This window comes from Nyctereutes procyonoides, unplaced genomic scaffold, assembly GCF_905146905.1.
Source record: "Nyctereutes procyonoides isolate TBG_1078 unplaced genomic scaffold, NYPRO_anot_genome, whole genome shotgun sequence".
Lineage (NCBI taxonomy): Eukaryota > Metazoa > Chordata > Mammalia > Carnivora > Canidae > Nyctereutes > Nyctereutes procyonoides.
The window spans coordinates 5,317,994-5,333,908 of record NW_026575142.1 but is presented as its reverse complement, the minus strand read 5'-3'; the positions used below and the strand labels follow the sequence as shown (position 1 = coordinate 5,333,908).

The 15,915-nt window shown below is 48.9% G+C and overlaps 1 protein-coding gene across 1 annotated transcript; it reads left to right on the top strand.

Annotated features, from left to right (window-relative positions):
• Nucleotides 1–3,487: 3,487 nt before the first annotated feature.
• Nucleotides 3,488–4,056, top strand: LOC129498752 (dihydrofolate reductase-like). Its single transcript, XM_055308306.1, has one exon. It carries the CDS (start codon nt 3,535–3,537, stop codon nt 4,054–4,056), a length of 522 nt encoding a protein of 173 aa, XP_055164281.1. The 5' UTR covers nt 3,488–3,534.
• Nucleotides 4,057–15,915: the final 11,859 nt, after the last annotated feature.

Genomic DNA, 15,915 nt, shown 5'->3' with positions numbered 1-15,915 from the left:
CGAGAGGACAAGGCTCTACTGAGCTCCTGGTGCTCTTAAGCCTCGAGCTGGCCTCACCCCCACCCCAAGGAAACAAACGGGCGTTTTCTCCAATTTGACTCTTAGTTGAAGACGGCGAGGAGGACAGGACAGGCCTAGCTCACGCCTCAAGCCCGGGGTCCCGACGAAGGACAGAGCGTCAGGGCTGCCCTGAGAGACGGTCATTCTGGAAGAAGACACAATCGACAGAATCAGGACTAGATCTCAGGTTTTCCGCCTGTTAAACCAGTTTGTTTCCTACTAGGCACGGGGTTGCCGAAAGATTTTGCGAATATTCGTGGATGAAAAAATTAACCGTTGACACCAAGGTACAGCGAACCCCATCTGACCCGTCTACGTCTTAAATTCCACCTCTTTCCCACCCCAGTAGCACCCACTGTTTCACGGATTCGGGAGTCAGTGAACCTGCTCGTCGTGAACCAGATTCCCAGTTGGACTTGGGGGGTCATGTTCTAATTGCCCACTAATGCCTCCTGCAACAGGGAGCATGCGCCACTATGGGCAGAGGGGGACCCCCCCGGGGGGCCGGATCTGCAGAGTTGGTGAGTGCAGCCAGAACTGGCAAACGAACGGTGCCTTGGCGGGTGTTTCAGGGGCGACTCCTGTCGGAGCAACTGAGAGTTGGTAGGGGTGCTGGGGGCCCCCCACCCCGCAGGCAGCCATGCCCCGTCTCCCCGGACCAAGTCCCAGGCCTCTCCTGCATGCCCGCCCCGAGCCCCCCAGCCCTGATGTGGCCCGGCCCTGAGTCAACCCCACCCTCCCCAGGGGAAGCCTGCCTGTGCTTGGGGCGCCCCTCCCCCGGTAGGGCCCACCTCCTCCCGCCACCCCAACCTCACACCCCAGGGTTACTTCCGACCAAGGGTGATGAGAACCGTTGGGCAAATTCTCCAAGGTCTCCCGCCACCCTCATCGTGGCCTGGGCCGCGGTCTCCCCACACTCCAGCAAAAGGCCCCAAGAGTCCAGTCCTTTGAGTCCTTCTAATCCTCATTTCTTAGGGAGCTGTTGAGGCTGGCGGGTGGGGGCTTCCTGGGAGGAGGCAGAGGTCGTAAGAACGTGGGCCCCGGCTCACCCCAGAGGGCAGCAGTGAGGAGAGGGGCACACGCACAAACCCTCCTGCACTTACATTTCTGGGACATTCAGAAGGAAGGGGAGACCCCAACACCCTTATTAAGAATTTCCTTTAAATCCTTTTTTAAAAACTATTTACTTGATTTATTTTGAGAGAGAGGGAGAAAGAGGCTCTAAGCAGACGCCCCACGGAGCGAGGAGCCTGAGGCGGGCCTCGACCCCGCGACCCTGGGCGCACCGGCCCCTACCCAGCCCCTACCCAGCCGAGCCCCGGCGGCCTCCCCTAGGTCCCCCTACACCCGCTACTGCTCCCCCTGGTTTTCTCCCCTCAGACACCGCTGACATACCGGCTCTGCCCAGGACCCTTTGCGAATTCAAGCCTCCGTCTGGATTTTTGTGCCGTCCTCGCGCCTCCAAGGCCTCCCTCCTCCACCTCTTGCCCTGGGCACCAACGCCCCCCCCCCCCGCCCCAGAGCCCCGTCCCCAGCAGCATGGCCCTTCTGGATGTTTTCTAGGGCGACCCCCGACAGGACGGCAGATCGAGTCGGGGTGCCTGGGGGGGCGGTTCTCACGGTGGCCCCTGGGCAGCGGCCGGGCCGGGCACTGGATGGAGGGGCTCCGGGGGCGAGCGCGGCTGGGACCGCCGGGGAGCAGGGGACCCAGTGCCCCAGGACCAGCCTCAGGTGGGCTGTGCCCGCGCTGTCCCCTGGGCTGGGCCCTGTGCCCCGGGGCCTCGCGACCTCGGCTGCAAAGCAAGTGAGGGGGGCAGGAGCGGCCCACGGGTGGCAGCTGCTCCCATGGGACCTGCGTGGTCCTTCGACTCTGGGCACACGTGGTGGGGCCAGCGACAGGGTCTGCGGTGCTGGGGCCGGCAACAGGGCCTGCGGTGGCACCGGGCCTCCCGCACCCGGGAGCACACTGCAGCTCCGCCGGGCTCTTCCGACAAAGGTGGCATTTTATTCCACTTTTATTAACAGCAGCGAGCGCTGCAGCCCCTGGGCCAGAGCCCCCAGGCCGCCGTCATGGTGTCGCCTCCTTCCCAGGACACCAGCCGGAGGACACCAGCGCAGGCTCCCAGGCGATGACACACTGCTGGGGGGGGGGGCGGGCAGTAAAGCCTCCGTTCAGGGGTGACAGAGTCACACAAGCCTCCACCTCCCGGGCTTCATCTGCCTCGGTCCCCACCAGCCCCTGTGACTCGGGGGCTGTCAGCCTCGGTCCTTGCACAGCAGGTGACCGAAGAAGGAGGACCCTGTCGGGCGGAGTACGGGGCCACCGGTGGATTCAGGTGTCGGGACTTTCACCCGGGTGGCCCGGGGCCCTGGTTAGAACACCACTCACGGCTGGCCAGCAACCGGCTCCTGGCGGCCCACGGCGGGGAGAGCCCCAGGCGGCAGGTGGCATCTACATGGAGTGAGCCCCAGGCGGCGGGTGGCATCTACCCGGAGTGAGCCCCAGGCGGGACAGGGCTGGGCACGGGCACCCCTGGCAGGAGCGACCCTCTGAGTGTCCCATAAACCCGGTGGTTCCAGAACCTGGAAGGCATCCACCAACTCCAGGACCGCAAACGTGGAGGGAAGCGCCACAGAGGTGGCTGGAACGAGGGCTCGTGTCACACCCACATGACATCCACCTTCGAGGGTGTCCAGAATCCCCGTGGGGCTGGATGTCTGGGGCGCTCACCTCGGACCTCTCCCCACGGGCTGCTGGTGGCCGGAGCCCGGAAGCAGCTGGGCCAGCAGGAGACACGATGCGTGCACAGCGGTGCAAACCCTCCCGAGCTGGCAGGGGACAGTCCTCCCAGAGGACCCGGGGACCCGGCCAAAGGCCCAGGAAATAAGAGCCCCTCTGCGGTGGATGAGGGAGCGGACGAGGCGCTCGGCCGCTGCGGGGGATGCAGAGCTTGTCGGCTGGGCTCCAGGTGCTCCCCACGCCCCGACCCGACCCTCCGGCTGGGCTGCCACCAGGTAGGGACCCGCTGTGGACGGGGAAAGCCACCCCGGCCGCACCGTGGCCCGGCCATGGCTCTGTTGACCCAGGTCACATGCACGTTGCCACTTGCACGTTTTGAGGCAATACGTTTAGCTTAGTAGAAAGGGAAACCAGAACAAAAAAAAAGATGTTTTGATGTTCTAGATTTTCTTTAACCTCAGATTTTTCTTTCATGCGACTGTAATCATCACATATACAACCTTGAGTCCCGCTTTATTCAAATTATAGCACAAGCATTGAGCACACAGAAACGTTTGCTACTTGATTCTATTCTCTCAGGTGGATGGCTCATGGGTCTTGAGCCACTCCGCTCCTCCATCAAGGTCCTAAGGCTGACTTCGGGCGGGCGGGGGCGCGGCGCGGGCAGCGGCTGCCTGGTGTCCCCCGGTGCCAGGGTGCGCACGCTGAACTGCATCATCGCCGTGTCCCAGAACATGGGCATCGGCAGGAACGGGGACCTGCCCTGGACCCCGCTCAGGAATGAATTCAAGTATTTCCAAAGAATGACCACGAACTCCTCCGTGGAAGGTAAACAGGATTTGGAGATTATGGGTTGGAAGACATGGTTCTCCATTCCTGAGAAGAATCGACCTTTAAAGGACAGAATTAATATAGTTCTCAGCAGAGACCTCAAGGAACCTCCACAAGGAGCTCATTTTCTTGCCAAAAGTCTGGATGATGCTTTAAAACTTACTGAGCAACCAGAATTAGCAAATAAAGCGGACATGGTTTGGATAGTGGGAGGCAGTTCTGTTTATAAGGAAGCCATGAACAAACCAGGCCATCTTAGACTATTTGTGACAAGGACTATGCATGAATTTGAAAGTGACACATTTTTCCCAGAAATTGATTTGGAGAAATATAAACTTCTGCCAGAATACCCAGGTGTTCTTTCTGATATCCAGGAGGAGAAAGGCATTAAGTACAAATTTGAAGTATATGGGAAGAACGATTAACGTGAAGATATTTTTTTATTTATTTCAAGTTAGTTTCCCCCCCGCCCGCCAAACAATTCTATCTATATTTTAATATTCAAAAGAAAAAAAAACTTTTGTTGACTCTAAGTCAATGGATAATTCTTTCTAAGCAGTGTGATTTTATTAATCTTAACTAGACCATATCAGACATCATTTGTGAAACATTTCTTGCTATAACTGTGTGTTGCCCATCAAGGACCAGCACCCGCCTGGGGTAGCATATCTACCAAGAGCCAAAGAGAGACAATCCCTGATAGCATGAGTTGAATCCAGGACTTACAAAGATAGGACTAGACAGATTTGTCCAAAACTCAGAAATGGGTTAAAAACAGAAAAGCTGGGGCTCAAATATTAAAAGAAAATTAGATCAAAATAGGAACTTTGATTTCTCTATCTATATCACACTTCTGAAAAAGTTCTGTTCACTCAGGAAATCAATAAGTTGAGAACTCTAATAATTCCATAGGGATAGTAAAAAGGCAGGTAGGACACTACCTTTTTAAAGGTTAAAAAGAGGGATCCCTGGGTGGCGCAGCGGTTTAGCGCCTGCCTTTGGCCCAGGGCGCGATCCTGGAGACCCGGGATCGAATCCCACGTCTGGCTCCCGGTGCATGGAGCCTGCTTCTCCCTCTGCCTGTGTCTCTACCTCTCTCTCTCTGTGTGACTATCATAAATAAATAAAAATTTAAAAAAAAATAAAATAAAGGTTAAAAAGAAATGTCTGAGACCTCTAAAAACTGTTTTAGATCTTCAGTGAGATTCTATGGGATGTTATGATGTAAGAAGAATAGGCCGTTCCTTATAAAAAAGAGTAATAACAGCACATGGCTAAAATTAGAAATTAAGAAGGTAATGAATTGAAAATGGATAATGCTAGAAACCAAAATTATGAAGATGGAAACTAAATTAAACTTCGCTGAATTAAAAAATGAAAATCAAAACACATTTTACCCATCATGTTAGCAAAGATGTAGATTGTTAGGTATCCAAATAGATTTTTTTTTGCCTTGTAAATTAATACAACCTTTTTAGAGTTTAAGTTAGCAATATCAATTAAAATTCACAATATTCTGGGTTTGGACCCAGGGCTTCCACTTCTAGAAATTAATCCTAAATAAAGACATGGACCCAGGGCGCTTTGGTGGCTCAGTGGTTGAACATCTGCCTTCAGCCCAGGGCGTGATCCTGGAGTCCTGGGATCGAGTCCCTACATGGAGCCTGCTTCTCCCTCTGCCTGTGTCTCTGCCTCTCTCTCTGTGTCTCTCATAAATAAATAAATAAAATCTTTTTTAAAAAAATAATAAAGAGATGGACCCCCCAAAAAAAGGCTAAATTTGAAGTCAAAGTTTCACCTAAAGAAACAATTTAAAAAAATAAAAATTAAAAATTAAAAATTAAAAAAGGGGGATCCCTGGGTGGCGCAGCGGTTTAGCGCCTGCCTTTGGCCCAGGGCGCGATCCTGGAGACCCGGGATCGAATCCCACGTCGGGCTCCCGGTGCATGGAGCCTGCTTCTCCCTCTCCTCTGCCTGTGTCTCTGCCTCTCTCTCTCTCTCTATGTCTATCATAAATAAATAAAAAATAAGTTTAAAAAAAAAAAAGATTTAAAAAAAAAACAAATTAAAAAAAGGGGATCCCTGGGTGACTCAGCGGTTTGGCGCCTGCCTTTGACCCAGGGCGCGATCCTGGAGACCCGGGATCGAATCCCACGTCGGGCTCCCGGTGCATGGAGCCTGCTTCTCCCTCTGCCTGTGTCTCTGCCTCTCTCTCTCTCTGCCTATGATAAATAAATAAATCTTAAAAAAAAAAAAAAAAAAGGTTCACCTAACTCTCGCTTCAGCTCCAGAGGCCCAGGAACTTCATCCGTGGGCACCACGCCCCCAGCCGCTACCTACAAGGCTATTGCAATCAGTGAATTACAGAGCACGTCACACTTGATCAATTTTTACCATATTAACAGTGATCACACGTTTCTCGGGTTTCAGGGGGAAATCGAGTAATTGACCACAGCTGGCACTATTTTATTCTACATGGAACGCCACAGCTGGAGGAGCGCCAGCCTAACCTTGAGCAGGGCTTTAACTGACTGCAAACATTTCGGGGCCACGCCTCGCGCCGGCTTTCTCTTCGTCGCTCAGTTTTCATTTGGTATCTGAGTATTTTTAAAAGTGCACACAGGAATTGCAAAGCCTTCGCCGAGGCCCATGGAGAACCCAGGAGCCCCACAAGCTTTTATCCCGAGAATGCAAAACAATCCTGATCAGGTGGGATCCGGCGTGGGCATCTCTAAATGCCGATGGAAACTGGAAACGCGCTTGAGCCCCTCAGGTTGAACAGCTGCTTCCAATCGATAAGCAAAGACGGTCATTTCAGAGCAGATGTTTTGAATAGCAGCAATTCTTGCCACAAGATGGTTATAAACAAGGACGAAATAAAAATGAGAAGAGCGAGAAAGAGAAACTTTTTCCAGCCCTTGGGTTTACAACCTCTCCCTGAGCATCACCGCAGTCCACCTACGTTGACTGAACACAGAAGCGCTGCAGGAGTGAGGTGTAGGTGCGATGCAGCCTCACTAATAGAATGTTTATCTGTCCTGCGATCTTGGTGGCAATTGTTTTTGCTATTAGAAATGTCAGATCTGGGGATCCCCGGGTGGCTCAGTGGTTTAGCGCCTGCCTTTGGCCCAGGGTGTGATCCTGGAGTCCCGGGATCGAGTCCCGCATCAGACTCCCTGCATGGAGCCTGCTTCTCCCTCTGCCTGTGTCTCTGCTCCCTTTCTCTCTGTGTCTCTCATGAATAAATAAATAAAATCTTAAAAAAAAAGTCAGATCTGTGCTCACAATCCACAGAATTTGAGCCAACATGTTGTACGATGTTGACTTTAATTTTCCTAAAGATGATTAGTTTTCACTGGGCGCTGGAAGGAAAGGCGGGGTGGGGGGGGGGAAGATCAGAGGAAATATTTTCTAGGACATATCCTTGATTTACTAAAAATAGAGACAGAAGCAAAGAAGCCAGTCTTATTACAGCTGCTTTTTACTTGACAGAACAAAGGATGCTGCTGTCTACAGTAAAGGCACTTACGGTCCACACTTGAAATAACAAAAATAATCCTTAAAGAATTAAATTACTGCAGTGTCATACCCTAACTGAAAAACATACTTAAGGACCAATTGGAATCAGCTGATCAAAATATTTTCACTCCCAACAAATAGCCATATACAGATATGAATAAACACACACGCTCAAATACACTTCCCAAACTCTCGCCTGCTAGAATGTTAAAGACTGAACAGATACCTGCTCCCCATCCCCTCCCTCTGCACCCCCGCCTCCACCTCTAACATCTTATTCATCCTTCTCAGCGCCTCTCACAGCTCGTCACTTGTCTGCTCCCTGCACCACATCGTGTGCTACAGCAGGGCAGGCACCACGCGAGAATGCCCTCCACCGAACGTAGGGTCTGGCACAGCGGCGCTCAGTAAAAACGTGCCCTTGAATGAGTAAATGACAAAGTGTCCTTTCAGATGAACACTGCCAGATAAATGTAAAGAGCTGGGGCCCCTGGGGGGGCTCAGTGGCTGAGCGTCTGCCTTCGGCCCAGGATGTGACCCCGGGGTCCCAGGATCGAGTCCCGCATCGGTTTCCCTGCTTCTCCCTCTGCCTGTGCCTCTGCCCCTCTCTGTGTCTCTCATGAATAAATAAATAAAATCTAAAAAAAAATGTAAAGAGCTATTTGACAACTTAAATTTGCATGTTATTAAAGTAGGCTTGTTCCTTTCCTTTCTCCCATGGTAAGAAGTTTGCAGTATGGACAATTTCTGGTGCAGAAGAAACAACTGCTGTGCCCTTTCTATCTACCCCAGGTCTCAGGAATTTTTTAACACCACAACCTAATTTCCTGAGACAAAAAAAAAAAAAAGCAGTTGTCCAAGAGGTTGGTTCCCTGGGTAGAAGTCACAGTCCACTGTGGGAGGAAGATTTCTGCTTCAACATGGCTTGTGGCTCTTTGACCTAGACTAGGGCTAAGGTACTAGCCTCCTCTGTGGAGCTCTGGACTTTTCTAGGCTCAAAGCCTATCTTTGGGTACATTTGTGCACCCACTGCCTCCTTTATTCATGTTTTTTGTTGTTTTGTTCATTTGGCTGTGTTAGGCAGCCTGGCCTCAGCACACAAGACATTTTCCCGGCTCTCCAGGCTGTGGCTCCGAGAAGGGGATCAGGTCAAGGGCCTGTGGTTTGTCTCCAAGGACAGCTAGCGCCTGAACCCAGGCATATTTGAAGCTAACACATTCCGCCCTGAGCTTGAAGGAGAAAGGTAGGACTTTAAAATGTTACCAAGACTTATTAGGAAAATATCCAACCTAAGTCCAAAACACAGATCTGGCTATTTAAGTGTAAGGTATTGAACAAGTACTTCAAAAAAAAAGTAAAACAGTTATAATTGTCGCTAAATATTTCATGTAATTTGACATTTCCTTGTGCTAAAAACCTGCAGTGGAATTTAAGAAATGATTCTTAAATTCCAGAATTACCTACAAAAAGAGATCATTAAATGTCTTCCAGAATATTCTTTTTGAATGAGATAGATGACAGATAAGTCGCTGTCTTATATAGAGCATATTTGGCTTTACCTAGACTAGGTAAGAATTACTGGGGTTGCTCTCAGGTGTAGAATGCTGCAAGAATCATGTCTGCCTTTCACGGAAAGTCCCTAAAAGTCCACAAAAAAGGAATAAACTCACAAACTCAAAGTTCTTTTGTATTTGTGTGAGCAAACTGCAGTCCATTTGTCGAATGGCTCAGGGTCTCTGCCATTTCTTTATTTATGGCGGGATCAACAGTCAGCTGGAGTGTATATTTTATGGTTAAATTAACCCGAGGCAGGTTAATTATGCCGGCAATTGAACCTCATTCCTCTAAGCTCGCAGACTGAATCCTAGTATGACCATATTCGACTCAAAGCTACGGTATTTCAAACACAAACTCCTGACTGGGAGCAGTTTCAGAATCAATTTACGTTCAAATAAAAAGGGACTCCAGTGAGAGGCACATTAAGATGTTTAAATTAAGGGGCATGTGGGATTCATCAGGCTGGGAAAGCAGTTGTAAATCAAGCTCACGGCGAATGGGTTAAACACACAAGAGGGTCTTGATGCGTGGGCAGCGCTTCCTACTGTCTTTTTTTTCCCCTTTTCTTTTTTAGTTTTAGCAACTTAGATGGAAATATTAAGGAAATAGCAAAGAGTTAATAACATTTTTTTATTTTTTATTTATTTTTTTAAATAACATTCTTTTTTAAATGATAGCTACCAGTCCTATTGATGGTCTCCCACCATTACAGCCAGGCCAGCTTTAAAGAGAGGGGATAGTTCGCGGTAGGAACACATTTCAAGACACCAAACCAGAATGAATGGGAGGGGAGGCCAGAGAGAAGAAATGAGACCAGCAGTCGGAGGGACTTTTCAAAGAATTACCTCTTGTTCTTATTTCTTTTATAGATCCTACCATCGTGTATTATACATGGATTTTCCCTGCTGGATCACCCTAAAGAATATGCCTTTGTAGAAAACAACAAACTATTACTGGGTGGTCAGCCGAGTCCTGTGAATAATTGCTTAAAGGAGGCAGCTAACATCTCCCTTTCCCGACTTCTTTCAATCTCCTGTTCCCCGAGCCAGGTACCATGTACTCTCTGGCAACTTCTAGGGCTTCTTTCGGCCCTCGTTACTTAATTGATGCTAAGGAAGGGGTAATTTGATATATTTCCCAAGCTCTTGCATTTCATTCCTGAAGAGAACAGTGTTCTACGCAGTAGATTCACTCTGTTGGTAAAATGTTAGGCAAAGTCCTGTTTAAGCACAAGCCCAACCTTTCCCAGGAAAGCGTCTATGTCACCAAAACTACCTATTTCATTAAGTCCAAAAAAATGATCATTGAAGCTAGTTGGCGGACATTTGATTAGACGACCCACAAAGGCAGGCAAACTACAGCTTGTAAGCCGGTAAGGCTTGCAAAGCCTGAAGGACAGAGCTCGTAACAGAGGCCGCGCAGCCCACAAAGCCTCAAGTGTTTGCTGGGCAACCCTTTACAGGAAGGCATGCCAACCCTAGAATTTGGTTGTTCCCTGTTTCAGCTGGCTGATAGGTTATCCTCTGCTTTTCCAATATGTTCTAGTCCAAGGCCTGAGGAGTTACCCTTATTTCCCAAATTTCAACTAAAGCTGCCTCTGTTTTGAGAACCCTCAGTGTGCAGCCTGGAATGCAGAGCCTGCACTTTTGAAACATAAATACTTCATCTCGATATAATTTTAGTACTTCTGGAACACCCTAGGAAATGAAAAACACCAAGAAGCTCCTCTGACAAAATTCAGCTCGCACGGAGAGCGCATATCTTTGCAAGAGGCGTCGTCTTGCTCACCTAAACAGTGAACAACGGCTCTTCTTGGGGACCAGAATTTTACCAATAACATCAAGAAAAATATTGGTTTACTTGTTTGGTTCCCTTACGTGAAATGATCTATTACATAAAACGAATCACATTAAAGCATAAAAGCCCACTTCCAAAGTTGGAAGATTAAGTGAATCAATCGGAAAGTCCACATCTCCATGGAGATAACCAACATAAAGATGTTAAGCTTCCCGTACGTTTACCATCTTCTGTATTCAGAAGTCGTTAGAGAAGCACTTTGGTTTCTCGATTTCCAAAACAAATCATATTTGGAAGAAAAAAAATTTTTTTATCAGTTCTATAAGTACTTGCCGAATTGAGTATTATGAAGTTTTTCCAGAATTGTTTTTTTTTAAATATTTTATTTATTCATGACAGAGAGAAAGGCAGAGACACAGGCAGAGGGAGAAACAGGCTCTATGCAGGGAGTCCGATGTGGGACTCGATCCTGAGACTCCAGGATCACACCCCAGGCCTAAGGCAGCGTTAAACCGCTGAGCCACAGGGGCTGCCCGTTTTTCCAGAATTGTATCTCTCTTTTTTTTCTTAATTAAATAAGAATTCATCTGGTCTCCTGACCATGCTACTGTCTAAGCACATCTGCTTAGGAAGAGGAAGGAAAGAAAGAGGATTTCGATCTTCAACCTGAGAATGAACGAAAGGGAATTTTTTGAGTTCGGCATCTTGACGATGGTGGGGCCAGAACAGGTCAGGGTGTAAGATGTCTTGGAAGCCACTTTTTCTTCCTGGCTGGGTAAGCATGCACTGGCGCCATGTTTGAGAACCGTGGACCTTAGAGAATTCAAGAGTAAAGGTGGAATCGTTCTGACATTTTTTGAGCACCTACCCTGCTCCAGGCACTGCTCAACATGCTCTGCCCAGCCCAACTCACCTGATCTTAAGACTTGGAGAGAAGGCTAAACACACAGTAACTTGCAAAGCAAGAAGTTGGATCCAGGGGTCCTAACTTCAGAGCTCTTTTCAGGGTGTGATAATGGGGCCATTTTGAATGACTGAATATTTCTAAGGAGGGAGTGCAGGCAACTGTAGTCTCAGGCTATTGGTACCGGGTACACAAGAGAAGAGAAGACAAGACTGCGTGAACCAGTGATTCGAAAGAAATTCAGATGAGCTTCATGGATATTGATCAATGGGCTTGAGGAATGTCCATCTCTTCTATTTGTTTCGTGCTTTATTTTCTCGCAATTCTGAATTTATTTCCTACGGGCCTGTATTGGACTTAGCACAGCAATATAAGGAGGAACAGAAAAGGGGAGGATGAACAAGACGGGAAGAGACAAATGTGCACAGACAGGACAATGAAGTCTTTGCAGGGGTACTATTTCCGAGCTTCGTGCTTCTTTTTAAAGCTTTGGGATCCCTGGGTGGCGCAGCGGTTTGGCGCCTGCCTTTGGCCCAGGGCGCGATCCTGGCGACCCGGGATCGAATCCCACATCGGGCTCCCGATGCATGGAGCCTGCTTCTCTCTCTCTCCTCTCTCTCTCTCTCTCTTTCTCTCTGTGACTATCATAAATAAATAAATAAAAATAAAAAGATTTAAAAAAAAAAAAATAAAGCTTTGAGTTACACGTCACAGGGAAAGGATTGTACAGTAGAGATTTTGTTTGTATTCATATGTTCCTTTGTCCAGTTAAGTCATAACTGTTTACCTCAAATTCTGTTAATACTAGCATAGGGATCCTATCTGAGAAGCCCTGATCCTTCCCCTGCAGAGTCACCAAAAGAACATGGAAATAAAATGAGAGTAAACTAGATCGACTTCATTAGCTTGTTTGCCATCCAGTATAGACAAGAAACACTCTGTTTTCTGTTTCACAGACTATTTACCATCTCAGAAGCTTCATGGATCACCCCGGCCTACCCTCGCTGATGCCCCAAATTTTTTTTTCTTTTTTTTTTTTAAAGATTTTATTTATTTATTCATGAGAGACAACACATAGAGAGAGAGAGAGACAGAGAGAGAGAAAGAGGGAAAGAGAGAGAGGCAGAGACACAAGCAGAGGGAGAAGCAGGCCCTATGCAGGGAGCCCAATGGGGGACTTGATCCCTGGACTCCAGGATCACGCCCTGGGCCGAAGGCAGGCGCTATACCACTGAGTCACCCAGGGATCCCCAATGATGCCCCAAATTTTCCTAAGACCCAACGCTACAAGCCTATTCAATCCTATTTCATAATGTTAAGTGTGCAGAGGGGCTGCTGGCTCCTTGGAAGGGCAGCCCCGGCACTACGATGCCACTAAGAAATGGCCTTCCCTTCCACCGCCTTGAGATTGGTGGGAAGTTCCTTTCCACATTTGCTTTCATTGCTGACTTCGCCTCCACAGTCCATAGATCCCTTCCTTCTTCAGCTCCTCCTTGGGCTCTCAACACCCGCCGTTCAAGTGCAATAATGGTTGCACTTCCAAAAACAAACAAACAAGAAACAAAAACGCCAGCTTTAGTTGTCTTTCAACGTGTTGAATCCCTGTCATAATAAAAATATTTAATGGAAGAAAAGCAGGAGGAATTAGGTCATGTAGAGACTGGGGAGGACGCTGGCCGTGTGAGGGCTTGGGGAAAGATCTGAGAGTGAGAAACAAGAGCTCCCCGTGGAAAGTAGCCAATCTGGTTTTATTTGGAGTAACTGTCAACTCTGAATTTCGACTTTCCTCCTGACCTTGTTAAATACTATTAGCTCCATACTTCTCTCCAAATTCAAGGGAAAACAGAAACGTAGAGGGAAAAATACCATTTTTTTCCTTCAAAGAATCACATATCTTTAAACTATTGATGTTAAACAAAACAACTAATGCCAAAAGAATCGCTTTAATTGTTCATTTACCTGCTCATCCTCGACAAGAATCATTCCATTAAAACTTTGATTTTCGGGCAGGGAAAACTGAAAAGCAAAAACGACAGCGCTTGGGATCAGAACTGGAACTCTATTACATGCACTTTCTGGCATTCAGTCAGTAGACCTCCATTTAAGAAAAAAAATATCAGCACCCCACTCCAAGCCTGACACTACTTTTTTTTTTTTTTTTTTTACAATGTCAGGATGCCCTGATCTTTTTATCAGCAATTGCGATGGTGGGAAACATAAGTTGGGAAATAAAAATAAGAGGGTCTGAGGCCCAGCTCTGCTGCTTATGAAACTCTGCATTCCCAGTCCTTGATTTCTTCATCCATAAAGTGGAAATAATACTTACTTGACAGCCCTTGCAGGATTACATGAGGTAACACACATACAGGTGTTTTCTATAAAGCTCTAGCCCCTGTTAGATATTATTACCCAAAGAGACAACTAAAAAAGACCTGACTGTACCATTTTTTCCTACTAATACAGCTGGGAACCATATTCCAAAAGTCTATCAGTCGGTGACAGTATTAGAAATCTCTGTTTTGTCTCATTTTTACCATCTTCTTGAACACTTATATTACTTAAGTATTAAAACTCACAGTCTGCATAAACACCGGTCTTGAAATACTTATTTGTCATTTTACTTGTTGAAAAAATAATAGCAAGCAATTTCTTGCAGAAGGCAATAAGTAGTGCTATTTACTCACAGTGACTGTAATTTTTGTATTTGCCGTCTTAATACTTAACAGATGTGGAAAGCCGTGGACTTGTCCCACCCCACCCCCAAATGCTCAGTGCAACATATGGCACCGAATCAGGTTACACTCTCTATGTGACACAGTAAAACACTCACAAATCTGGGAAGAGAATCCAAGTTTGCTGCTATTTTCATTTGTGCTGGCCTGCGCAGCGGGCGCCGAACATTTCGGAGCTGTTACCTGGCTGGGGAAATTAAAATCCCGAAGGTGAACAAGGTGTTTCTAAGGAATTATTTTATTTTATTTTATTTTATTTTATTTTATTTTATTTTATTTTATTTTATTTTATTTTATTTTATTTATTTTTTTAAAGGGATTTGGTGTCTAAGGAATTTTAAATGAACTTTCTAGATCTCCAGGCTACCGACAAGGGTGCATATATATTACATTTTTAGTGGCTCTGGGAGTTAGCGCCAGGCCGAAGAGCCCTACAGAGGCGCCAAGAAGACGCACTTGCATTTTGGCGATTACGGAGGAGAACGGACTCTGCAGCCGGATTAGGAACCTGCCCGACCTGGGGACCGTCACCTCCTCGCCCGGGGAGGCCTGCACGGACTCGGGGTGCAGCTGCTGCGCCCCACGGCCGGCGGGGACGTGGCCGAGGACACGGCTGGATCAGAAGCTGCAGTCCTCTGTTGGTTCTGAGTGTAGGTGTCCTGAGTGTAAACTGTGCCACACGTGCACGCGGAATCGAATTATTCCTGCGGCTGCTACCTCCCGCCCTCAGCAAACACTGCAGACGCTGGATACACCTGCGCCCTCGCGGGGCGTCGGAAGAGGTCCCTCACTTAGACTTCCTGGGGGGGCGGTTAAGCCACCAGGCCTGGGCGGTGACCCCCACGGCCAGCTGCTCGGGGGACACCACATGCTGGCTTCTCCCTGCCCCCTCCCTCCCCCCTTGCTCGCCTGCTCTCTCAAAAAACATCTCACTATGCTTTGGAGAGGGGAGGACGCCTTGTGGGTTCAAGAACCCCAGCCTTGGAGGTCTCCCGCCGTCCCCCCTTCTGGCCCTTCTGACCAAAGCAAACCTGAGAAGCGCAGGAATCAAGCAGGACCCACCACGCAGAAGAACCACCTGGGCCCCACTCCTGGGCGCCCAGGGTGAGCCCCCCCGCGGGCCGAGATCCCAGGGGGCTGCTGGGGGCCAGGGGCACCCCGAGGACAGGCGCATCTGGCAAGGGAGGCACCTGCCGGGGCCCAGGGCAGGTGGAGGCGGGCGCCCCGGGTGGGTAGGTGGGGGGGGTCCTCTGGGATTCCAGAAGCTGCGGGCCCGGGCATGAGCCAGCCATCAGGGTGCCCGCTCCCTCTCAAGAGGGGGGACTTAGAAGACTTATTTGCTATTTGGGGGGCCATTCCCGAACGCATGCCTCACTGCCCCCCAACGGCCCTTGTAGCCGAGGAAAGCGCAGCAGGGGGCTGCACACCTGTGCACACCTGGCCTGCTGTCCAGGCCCGAAGCTCAGAACCGTGGTTCTGCTGATGTCCCACAGGGAGGAGAGGGACTCTGCTTGGGGGGAGAGCCGCGACAGCAGCCCCCAGGTCCCCAGGGTGGGGGGTGCACAGCTTGGCTGCTGTTGGCTCCAACATCCAACAACCTCCCTCCGACGACCAGGACTCCCTTTACTGGGCAGATTTCACGGAACATGAAACAGCACAAATCCAGGTGACAAGAGCACAGGCCTGCGATTGGGTCCAGCTCGGGTGGGAGTGCACACACACGCACGCACACGCACACTTCACCGTCCTGCAAACATTTTCTAGAGCTACGCATT